The sequence below is a fragment of the Triturus cristatus genome, chromosome 8 (assembly GCF_964204655.1).
Source record: "Triturus cristatus chromosome 8, aTriCri1.1, whole genome shotgun sequence".
Lineage (NCBI taxonomy): Eukaryota > Metazoa > Chordata > Amphibia > Caudata > Salamandridae > Triturus > Triturus cristatus.
In genome coordinates this window covers 1,184,002,645-1,184,014,818 of record NC_140591.1, presented here as the reverse complement: position 1 = coordinate 1,184,014,818, position 12,174 = coordinate 1,184,002,645, and the positions used below count along the sequence as shown (strand labels likewise).

General features: G+C 44.6%; 1 protein-coding gene across 1 annotated transcript in view; it reads right to left on the bottom strand.

The window, feature by feature from the left end:
- Positions 1–12,174, bottom strand: part of LOC146805589 (E3 ubiquitin-protein ligase HERC2-like) — a 1,563,844-nt gene that overhangs the window by 1,280,823 nt on the left and 270,847 nt on the right. The window contains 2 exon segments of the mRNA XM_085622871.1: positions 6,230–6,408; positions 6,581–6,705. Of these exon segments, the coding sequence (XP_085478997.1) occupies positions 6,230–6,408; positions 6,581–6,705 (304 nt within the window).

Sequence of the window (12,174 nt, the reverse complement as noted above, 5' to 3'; positions counted from 1 at the left end):
TTATCTAGCACGCCCACCGAGGGACCCTCGAGTGAGTGCACCTAGGGTTTGAGAAGCCCTAAACCTGAGCGGTTCCAGCACCGAAGTCTGCCTCCCCAGCATCCACGAGATCTGCTTGGGGGCCCTTCTGCTCCTTGCTGCTCACCGCGTTGTCCGACCACTCGCCGACCGGCTTGTGGCCCTCTTCACGACGCACCACGACAGACTTTCATCACCGGTCTGGTTGCTCCAGACTGGCTCTTGCTCCCCTTCAACAGAGGAGTACCTCGGACCCTCCTGGTCCACTCACGACGCCATCTTGACTCCACCACGTGGGTTTGCACTGCCAAGACCTGCTGCCCCACTCCTGGGCCCAGCATCATCGACAGCAGACACCTTCGTGGGACAGCTCGCCCTCCATCCTGGTCGCCGCCGCGCCTCCTGGTCCGAGGAACAGCCAAGTCCGACGTCATCCACTCCCCTGGTCGAGGTGACTTCATCCGGTACCTTCCTGGTACCCGCACGATCGCTGGTTAGCGGTTGAGAACTGAGTCCCCTCTGCTTTCAGGTTTCCTTCATCACCGATCCAGGCTTGGATCTCGCTGAACATCGACACTGGTCGCCTGCCAGCAACTTCTTCTTTCAGGCTCCTGAGACTACAACGAGGACTCCCGACATCTTGCTGAACCCCACGCAGCCGCAGCCTCTGGGCTAGGTAACTCGAGCATCTCGGTGCTCCATCGTAGGTTCACTCTACAAGTGTCCAGTTCCTTTTTCGTTTAGTCCCACTGATCGGATTCCTCCGGAATCAGTAACTTTAAACTTTCTAACCTCTCCCATTCCACTTGCAGTGTAAATGGTTTTGTGCCCTTCGGGCATTTGTGTAAATTGTGCAACCAGAAGTATTTTCCTAAGAGTTTTGTAGTGTGCTTAGCTCCCTGACTCATAAAGAGCCAGGGTAGTCTTGTTATAAATAAATATCCTTTATTTTCATAACAACTTGTGTGGTGTCCTTTCACTTGGTGTTCAAGGAGTATATGTGATGGTAAACAGCTGGCTTAACACGCCCTCTAGAGTTTAGCCTGAAGACTGCTCTTGTCCACGCTACTAGGATAGCTGGTCTATAAGGTTGACTTACAACCAATCATCAATAAGGGTTGTTTGGAATGATACACAGTGATCACTAGAATAGTGAGCACTACATATCAGGCCAACTTCTCACAACATGCATGATTCGTCTTAGCTAAAATGTATTGATGTAGTGCAACAAAATCATTGCACCCTCCCATCACCACCAACCCAGTCAGCATACACTTCAGGTCAATATGTCATAGTTCCCACTCTTATTCTTCAGAGGAGCTTGGGTTATATATACTGGATATTTTATAAATGGAATTAACCCATCAGTTCAGGAGTTTCGTTGCCCAAAAGTGACTTCATCACCTCACTAACCTCTAGAGGTGTTCTCAAATTTTCCAAGCGTTCTAATAGGTCTCCTGAGATAAATGGGAACTTTGTACCCTTGGGATATTCACCTTACTCAGTTTCATTAGTTGTCATTAGCTGTCGCAGCAGTATACAATGTGCCCTAGTATTCACAAAATGTATGCATTATATCATGTGCTTGTGTGAGAGTTTTACCCCCAATTTTAAATGTATGCTTTGGCTTCTATTTCTGTTCAGAGTAAGCTTGATTTTATAAGCAAGTAATCTACCTGCTTTACTTCCTTTGTCTTAATGATTTTGTTAAGTGTAAAGCATTCCTTGTGCTGTCTCCCACATTAAGAGTGGCTTTGTGAGAAGCACTATATGTTTTCTGTGATCCTGATGCTTCGTGTTTACCCTTTAGGTTTTGCATTTATGATTCCAAGTCTAAATTCCAAGCCTTACTGCGTAAAAAAAACCCTGCAAGGTGTGAAATGCTGGCCGCATATCACTGATTTCGCAGCGTACCAGTGTATTACCTATGAAGTGAAAGCATCATAATTTCCCCTGAAATAGTGCTCTAAAGCTTACCTAATGGCATCTCTAACCATGGGGGTCTATAAAAGTTATGTCACTCATGCGCCAGGTTCTCTGTAAAGAGGGGGTTGTAATCCCAGCATCCATATTATCCCTACAGGAGCATGATCTGTTAACATTTGTGTTTCAATTCGGCTCTGTGGAAAGAACCAAAGATGTATTTGTTGAGTGTAAACCATATCTAATCTGGAGGAGGTTCTATGCAGATTTGAAAAACTGTATATTCTCTGTCATTGGGATGTTGTGATCTTCAAATGTTGAATAGGTTCAGATCTTTAAGACCATCGTGTAATACCCTAGATGCTCCGTAACCATTTCCTTGTTCATGTGACTCGGTCGTTTTGGGGGTGAAGTTCTATATTACAAGCTCCACCCATTGTCAATAAACTCTGAGTAAGCTCCACTAGGTGTTCAAAGAAGTGATTATTGACCTACAATCTGGTGGACCATAATCATTGGCCAGTATAACATGACCCTCCAACCTTCCTTTGAGGATAAGCATTTTACCCTACTTATCTTTGAGTTAATGTTACCTGAAAATGTGTGCCATTCTAAAACAAAATCACCAAACCCTTGGTCTATTCCTGATCCAGAGAATAGTATTGCACAGTGTAGTGTTTGGGATTAGTGGAGGAAGAAGACCCTCAACATTAAGTGGATTTCCTGAATGCACTCTAAGCTATGTCCTTAGAACAGAGCCACTTCAGCAAAAAATGTCTTCTTCATGTCAGAGTTTACACCTTGAACTTTGTGTCAGAATCTTAAATGTGGACATTGTGGCCATATGGTGTTAATGATGCGGACTGCTAACCTGCGAAAAGCTAGATGAGGCAGAACTGGATTAAGGAATCGATCAATATGAACACAGCGGTCGTTTCAGACGACATGAGCATCAATCTCTTGAGAAAAAATAAACAAAAGAACATACAAACAAATAATGGTTTCAAAGAAACACCAACTAGTATGAACATGGTATTGGCATTCAGGATTGTCCCAGAGTAAAGACGTGCAGCTACAGTATTGATCTCCGAGCCTAAGCAATCTAAACTATATACGCTATAATTAAACCAAAGTATACAACACACTAACAAGGATTACATCTTATATTGCCTATCCAGACAAACAAAGCTCAAAAGAGGAGCAACCTCATAGGTCCTCACCCTGGTCACGCACCAAAATTTTAAGTAGTTCTAACTGAAGGAAAGGAACCTGAATAAGTGCTTCACCAGGATCTTTAATGGTCTGGGCATTCCCTGGCATGCTCATAAGTAATGTCAAGCCATGTGGGCTTAATTGGTCTGGAAGAGATCCTTGCTGGTTTTGTAAGCTCCTAATGTATTACTTTGGCCATCTCCTGATCGGGAGGTGACATTTTCCAAATGGCCATTATAGCTTTTGTCCACAATATATTTCTAGATGGGAGAGATGGATCAATGGAACTTAGGCATTGTGAATTCAGAGTTCAGACAAGCACATTGGATAGCTTTACTGTGGTTGTTAATCAATGTAAGCCAGCATAGGATCAGAAACAGTATGGGACAAGACTTATTTAGAAGAGATGACTGTTTTAGATATGAAAGAAGAGACGTATGATGACTTTCCAACTTTACTATTAAGTGGAAGTTTGGAACACAGTATCAATACGCTAAGAAGATGCTATCAGTCAGACTATGAAGTGTTACTTTAATAGATAGTGTTGTTAGATAGTTAATGAATGAATGAATGAAAAATGTTTGTACAGCAACTGATACCCTTAGGGCCGATCTGGGGCTAGGTACTGGTCAGAAAACAGCAAAAAGTTAAGGGAGCTTGAACAGCCGGTTTTTGATAAGCATGCTTTGACCAGATAATTGTCCGTAGAGAATAGATCATGAGGAAGGTTGTTCCAAATTTAAACAAGGAGTGCTCTCCCATACAAGCTTCTATAACACAAAAGAGGGTAAAGAGCTTGGTTTCTTAGAGCCCATGGTTAAAGCAGGACATTAACAAAAATGGTGTCTGATTAGAAGGGTTGAGCAGAATGTAAGGTCCAATGACAGACATAATGCCTTCAAGATGTAACTTTTGGCTATAAGCAGCAACTGCAGAACCCTAATACGAGGAGCAATGGGGTAACAATGACAAAGTCCCAGAATGAGGCATGGGGTCACCATCTGGATGACATGAAGACAACAAGTAAAACAAGTCGAAAGACCAAGACAAAGAGTTCCCATAGTCCCGTTGGGAGGGAATAATAGATTAGACAACATATTTTAGTAGGTAGAAGAGGGATAGTCCTTTGTAGCATTCTGAGGTAAAAGGAGTAGCTGGAGGCAACTCACCTGACAATTAGAAAGGTATCAAAATAGAAGCCAGGATTTCCGGCAGACAGGACAAGGACAGGAGGTGGATACAGTTTACTGGGCCACCACTGTGGAGTCAGGAAGGTGTGTGGGACACCCAATGTAGGAACCTCTGTGTCGTCACAATTTAGATTAAGGCAATTACCTAAAGTAGTTCTCTGACAGACTGCTCAAAATTCATGCTGTAATTTTAAATTATGTAACTGAAAGGGAACGGTGGTACACTTGGCTGTACTCAGAACATCGCAAGCTTTGAAACAGTTATCTATGGGTATAGTAATTTGCGTACTGAACTCGTTACCAAGACAGCCAAAAAGCCTAACAACTCTACAGTCCTTCAGAAAGAAAACTAATTTAGTCAAACTGGATTTGAACTAATTTCTAGTCAGCTTTACTTCTGTTGAAAGACCGGTAATTTCACCATTCTGTATGCTCCTCGCTAATCTCCCTCCTCCTTCTCTTCTTTGCCAATGTGGTCCTTCCATCAACTTCTGACAATATCCACAAGTGGTCATACTTTAGTGGTAAAAATATATTTTCTTCCAGGTTATGGCTGCAGATTTGTAAGTTAACTGTCTGTGGCTCTTAAGTTTCTTGGCCACTAACTATGTCGCTGCATACTGGGCTTGAGTCAGATGTCAATGTGGAAGTTTATTCCTCAGTGCAAGGCGATATTGAATTTGTTGGGTGATTTCTAAATGGCTTCCCTCTACTCCTTTCCATTTACTCTCTCACATTATATGTTTTCTATATGTTTACATAGTTACCATTTTGGAGGGTGATTTTGGTGACAGACAAAAGTATAGCACATAACTGTGTTTCGATGTAGGAATTTAATAGTTTGATTGTTTAAGTATGAATTAGAAGGGTAGCTTTAACTTTCTTATTTGCATTATTTTTTCTGTGATGAATAAAGAATGAAATCTAAAAAATGATTAAAAATAAAATGCAAAAACTACCAGATCTAGGTCCTCGAAATGAGTGGTTGTATTTGCAGGTCACCATCAATCAGGGATATATGTTTTTTTTATCTACTTTAGGAGGCGATAAAGGGAATGCAGATGCCAATTGGGTGTGATTTGTAATATGCAATATTTTGTTCTAACCTGTTCCGTATGTCAGCAATGAGAAAGCAATTCTTGAATCTTTATTCCTTAGGCATAGCCGGAGGGGTTGGAAAATGTCACTTACTTTGGGGTCAAGTGATGTCATGGTGAATCCAGCCCACTTTTTTTTTTAACTTAAGTAATTGTAGTAGTTTTAACTTTGGTATTGTGCAGCTGTTTTTTTAGCGTATTTTGCATAAACAAACTAACTCCTAGTACAAAAAAGTATTTTCTTACACATCGAGTAAAACCGAGAACCACAACAAGTGTCTCCAAAAGGCAGCCTGTTTTATAAAGCTTAAAGAGCAGAAGGAGTGCTACAAATATTCTTTAAGAGTTCATCAGTAAAACAGAGGTTGAGAAATGCGTACATGCATTACAGATGAATTCAGGCTTTTGAAACAAGAGAGAGAGACTACTAGCCACAGTTTTTAGTGTTTCTTCTTTTAAAGTTACTTTCAGGGTTTTTTTAAAAACATTTTTTGTGTACAGTTTCTCAGGTCTGGTTAGTTACTGGCAAAAGCACTTTAAGGAAGTCTTTCTTGCAATCTTACAAACTGATGCCTGGTGAAATAAATATTTAAAAGACGGCATTTTCTTGTATCCCATGCTGAATGCCTGTTTTTTTGTTAATTGAGAAAATAAGTAAGTTAAAAACAAAGCTGCACAAAGTTCTATACACATGCTACAACCACCCGCAATTTTGCTTAGAATGTCAGGAGTTTACAGCATATTATATTTGGATGAACGGCTATCAGTGACCACATTTTCACATTTTACCTCAACAATTGCTGTATCAGCTGAACAAGTGGAAGTGTCTGCTTCCCAGCACTCTCATATATTCCAGTGTTGATAAGATCCTTGTCTAACGGAGTGCTGCTCCTGTGAAGACTAGATGCATTAGCTTCCTGCTCATCTATTTCTTTTTCCTTTTGTGCTTCTTTTTTCGCCTCAATATCCTACAAGAACACATTTGTTGAACATTTAGGTTTGGAACTGGAAAACATGGCATTTAAAAGTCTAATCTGTTGCAGATTTACTACTGTTTAATATCCTATACTGTAAACCCCACTTCCTTTAGCAATAAGAAGCATCATTAACACTGCCGAACACTGATGACAATGAACTTACCTGAATTTCTGCTGTGATAGCAGCATTCAAAGCAGATTCCAAACCTCCATCTGCCATTAAACTGCTTACCAAAAGATCAATCATAAACCGACGGCCAGGGCTAACATTCATTTCATTGCCTATTACTGAAACAAAAACAAAATGTACAGAAGGAATATTAATCCTTTATTTTTCAAACATACCAAAACAAAAAAAAACAATAGTTCACATTTCCTCAATGTCTTCTCCATTATAGACGACAAGCTACAGATGGACTTACAATCTTCCATTTAGTAACCAATTCCTTCTTTTGGTTATCACATCTTTTGTATAATAAGAACTACTATACCCAATGTAAATAGGAGCATCACCGCACCATACCAAACATACTAGTGAAGGTGGCAGTTTGTTGCTGGAGGAAATACATACATCGAGACAAGAGGGTAGTACCATATGCATCTGGTCTGCCGTTATGGGCACCACCACCTTGTAGGTGTTTGACTGCGATTTACCAGATATACATTTGAATTACAGCAGGGTATATGACATGGGAGGACGTGGTGGAGGAGGAAAGATGAGGAAATGGGGGAGGGAGGAAAGACGAGGAAATGGGGGAGGGAGGAAAGATGAGGAAATGGGGGAGGGAGGAAAGATGAGGAAATGGGGGAGGGAGGAAAGATGAGGAAATGGGGGAGGAAGGTAACCTGGGCCCGGGACAATTTATACTTCATTCAGCTCTCCGTGGGTTGGGGGGGGAGGGGTGGGGGGAGAGTATGTTTGACCTTGATTGGGACCTGTCACAGGTAGCTGTTCCATTGGAACGGATGTTAACTTTAATAAGTACGAGCCGGTGATGTCGAACATCTATGGGGCTTTGATTCAGGATCCCACTGGCACATGCTTCCTGGGCTCAAGGGGTGGTGGGAGGAAAGATTGTCGATGGAACTCTTTGACACTACCTGGAAGAGGTGTTTCGGGGTCAATCAAAACGATTACTCAAAAAGCCCGATTTCAATTTACGCAGTTCAATTGCCTGCACCATACATAACTCTCAGCAGACAGGATAGGGAAAAATGTATCCAGAGTGCTCTGCCAGAGAAATAAAAGTAGCAAATGATGGACAGAATGCTGACCAAACAAAATATTCACCCCCCAGTCACAGATATGGGTTTAATCTGTGTTTTTTTGCTCAAAAAGCGGTTTGGACCCAACCATATGCAATTCAGTCTTGACCCTGCTCCCCATGGAAACAGTCCAACCCGAATGGCCAGGTAAGGTCCTCCCTGGACGGGAAAGAGGCATCCTGAGACCGGTTTCGGGGTATCGCCCCATATCAGCTAGGCTAGCTTGAATCCAGTGGCACAGTGAGCAGGGGATCCATGTCTGGACATACACTTCCAACTCCAGCAGGATGACCAGTTCATTAGCATTCCAAGGCAGGGAGCTTCAAAGAGCCCATCGCCTTTGGTATGCAAATATGGTTTCCCCCCCGAGGTGACGGGATGCCAACCCCCCCTAGCCAGGGCCCATTACGCACAAAGACAGTCTGGAAAATTAGCTACGCAGGTGGTGTGTTATACTGCCATGCTGGACACACCCTTCAGGTGACCAGCTGTAAGTGAACATGAAATTAGGAATTCCACCATCTTGTGTGTGGTGGAATTTGGAATTCTGGGGTGTAGCGACCCCCCAGGGTTAAGTAACCCATTGGCTATTACCCCTCACTCCCCTTAACGTCCCTAAATTGAGTATTTAAGGGACCGCCTGACATCAGGGCTTCAGATTTGGTTGGACACAAAAGAAGAAGTGGACAAAGAAGACTGCTGAACTGAGAACCAAGGAGCATGGCGACTTGGTGCCAACCCTGCCCGCCTGGCTGCTGCACCAGATCCTTGTGAAGCAACCGACTCATCCTGCAGCTGTGCAGACTCCAAGAAAGCCGGAGGGCCACCAGTGCTTCAAACATCGCCAAAGAAACTCCCTTGGAGTACAGGATTTACTCCCCTCCAGTCGCACGCACCAAAGTAGTAAGACCTGGTTCACCGCCCTGCTGCTCACCGGGACTACAGATGCAGGAGCCTCCCAGGAAGAGGTAGTAGTACTCCTACGGGTCAGATCCGTCCTGCCTCCAAGTGTGGGGATGCCAGGACACACCAGAGCTGTACAGTAGAAATACATGGGGTACTGGACCCTTTGCAGCAACCAAGGCTTGCTGTGTCCAGTCCGGACACCATTGCAGCGGAAAACTGCCCTGCATGTCGAGGGACTTCAGGAACAGTGAGACCCACATTGCGAGTGGCTCAGCTGTCCTGTTTGCCCCTATTCTGCAGAACAAAGACAAAGTAGTGAGTCTTCGACGACTGCCGCCGCCCGACACCTCAAAGCACCTCTACACCAGCGCCCCAGAGCCAAAGTTCAAGGAAGGTGACAGTGCTCACAAGAGCCGACCTCATCCTTGGGTCTGGCCACATTGGACTTCCAGTCAACGCCTGCAGTCTCTTTCTGCAGGCCCCCCCTCCATCCACAAGAGACTCCAGCATTGAACCAGACGCCAAAAGACACCACTGCACCCGAACACCACAGCCCGAGAAAAAGTTGACCAAAGGAGGCCCTACAAGCCCAAGCATCTCAAGGGTCGAGCACCCCTGTGGGTTCCCCCGGGCTGGTCCCCCGTCCCAGCTTGCAGCCTCTTTCTGACTGGACCGTTCCCCATTAAAGTGAATGGGACACCAGAGGCCGTGACACACCTCTGCACATGGACGCCCTAGAGCCTCCAGAGGTGAGCTGTTGGTGTGGCACTGGACCTTACCCCATACTCACTTTAAATCCAGGAGAACAGTCCTGTTTGTCGCTGTTAAGTGCCCGAATGTAGCACATGTTTTTCCCCCCATAGGATAACATTACCGCTCCCAAAAATTACAGTGTCAACTTTCGGAACTCGAAAAGTACTTACGTGATTCCGAGGATCTGATACCAAAATTCATATAAAAGTATGAGTTATTTTTATATATTGGTGTCATATTTCTTTATTGAGTGTGTGACTCATTTACTGCCTTTGTGTGTGCAATAAATGCTTACTACAACCCTCTGATATGCCTAACTGCTCGCCCACACTATCACAAAGGAGAGCATTTGGGGTGTCATTTGTGCCTCTGTATTTCCTTTGGGGTTTGCATGGACTCTTTTATAGGCCTGGGCGAAAATTCCGTTCCGCTCGCGGAAATTGCGATAATTTGACATTTTCGCATTCCGCGGAGAGCGCGAAAATGTCAAAATTTCCGCAATCTGAATCTCACCAAAATTTTTTTTCTTGCTGTAAAAAAAATACATTCTCGCGTGCGCGCGATCGCCTTACCTGAATCCCCGCATTCGCCGACAAGTTTTCCCGATCCGGTCGCGTTCTCCACGAGATGTTAGATAGTTGGTAGGCATTTGCGCTGTCTCGCGACAGTTCGCGCCTGCATTAACGTCATTTGTCCCGCGATCACGTCATTCGACGCGCGATCACGTCTTTCTTCTCGCGATCATGCACCGCGAGAGTATGAGATGCTTGAGATCTCGAACACGTCATTCGCCACCGCGAGCGAGAGCGTGTGGTCGCGGGCACGTCATATCGAACGCGGGCGGGACAAGTGAAAACAAGATGGCCGCGCCCGTGAGCAACCGCATGGGTAATTTGGCGAGCCGCGATCACGCCGAAAATACCGCGAACGGGCGGGAAAAAAACTTCTGCGTCTTCGCTATATTTCCACGTGTTTGCGGAGATTTTTAACATTTTCGCGATAGTTTGCGAAAGTGAATTTCGCAAATTTCGCCCACCCCTACTCTTTTACACAGTGTACCTCTTTTTGGTCCACTATATAAAAACCTAGCTTCCTACAGATGGGATGAAGGCCTTTAGCGTCAGCTAAATAGCCTGCAGCGCTAACACACTGATGACCTGTTATTCTGGAGACTACAGATCAATGATCTTCAGATCCTTTAGATGGGCTCCCCACCCTAAGATGGAGGTATCCGTCACTACCTTAGTCACAGCCAGAGGGGAGAGTGAAGGCCATCACGCAGCTCAGGTTCACCTCATTCCTCCACCAAGTCCCTTCTGCTGCAGCACCGGAACAGATCACAATGGAGTCAGACAGGTCTCCCCCATAGTACAGCCAGTACCCGCAGAGGCATGACTGCAGGGCCCTCATGAGTCAACGTGATTAGGCGAATGCAGGAAGCCAGCAGACCTAGGAATTTTAGGACTCTCAGGACTGGAACTCTTGCGCCTAGCCGAAGGATGTAACCATTTTTTGGATGTCAATGATCCTTTCCAGTGGAGCAAAGGCATGGAAAATGGTGGTGTCTAGTACAGACACTATGAACTGGAATCACTGGGAAGGGCCACAGGTAATTAGGACTAGTTGGCAGAAAAGCCATGGTTGAACAGCAGGGATGCGGTTAACTGCAGATGGTGCAACACCACCTCTGCGCACCAGCTATGGCCAGCCAGTCGTCCAGATACGGGAATATTGCTATGCCCAATTTCCTGTTTTGGGCCTCTACCACTGCCATCACCTTTGTTGAGACTCAAGTCGCCAATATCAAGCCAAAGGGCAATATTACAAATTGGTAGTGTAACACTGATGTTTGTTTTCAACTTTGCAGCTACCCCTAAGGAAGGGCTGGTAGTAGCGCAAAATGCATTGGGTACCTTTGAATGAGGGTGTCTGGGGCTGCGGAACCCCACCTGCTGGCAAGTAAGGCTTGGATAGACATGTCACCAGCATTGGAAAAATACAGTATTCATGTTGTCTCAATTTAAACAATGGAAAATAGTGAGATAAACTAGTGGACTATAACATGGACATTCAAAGGAATAAAAGTGGTATATCTGAGGAATAAAGGGTTTCTCTGTACTTTCAGCTGTGCAACATGTGTGGAGCACATTTACACTCCACTTGTTTTAAAATCAGTGTGTACAACCCACCACAAATGACAAGTCCTTCCAATGTGACCACTAGATAGGAATGTGGAAGTACGCATACTGCAGGTCGAGTGACACCATACAGTCTCCAAGTTACAACAGCAGAGTAGTATCTAGTATCAGAATCTTGAATGTTTCTAATTTTTGAGGAAGAAGTTCAGTTCCCTGAGGTCCGGGATCATACACAAACAACTGTTCTTCTTGAGCATCAGAAAGTAAGAACCCTTTCCTTTTCCTGTTCCAGCGCCTTTCTGAGGGAATTCTGCAACCTCCTGTTGCAGTAGGTCAAGGTTGAGTGGAGGGCGGTGTATGGTTGTGGAGCCTAAAAGAATGGAATGGTGTAACTCCTTTAATGGCCCATCAGGCTGGGAAAAAGCAAGACACCCCACCTTAACACAGGTTCCAAGTGGGTTTAGCGGAGTAATCTAGGCCGCTAACCTGGTGGAGTGGGAGGAGGACGAGGTCTGCCTGGTGGATGCAAGGCTCCTTCATCTGGCCCTGCCTCTGTACTGTTAGACCAGTGGGTTTGGCCGCTCTTGAGTTTGCAGTTGGTATGGTTGAGATTGGCAAAAAGGAAAAATCCATTTGGAACCCTCTAAAACACTGAAACTGATGGTAGTCTGTTGATGGAGGAGGTAATAGTACA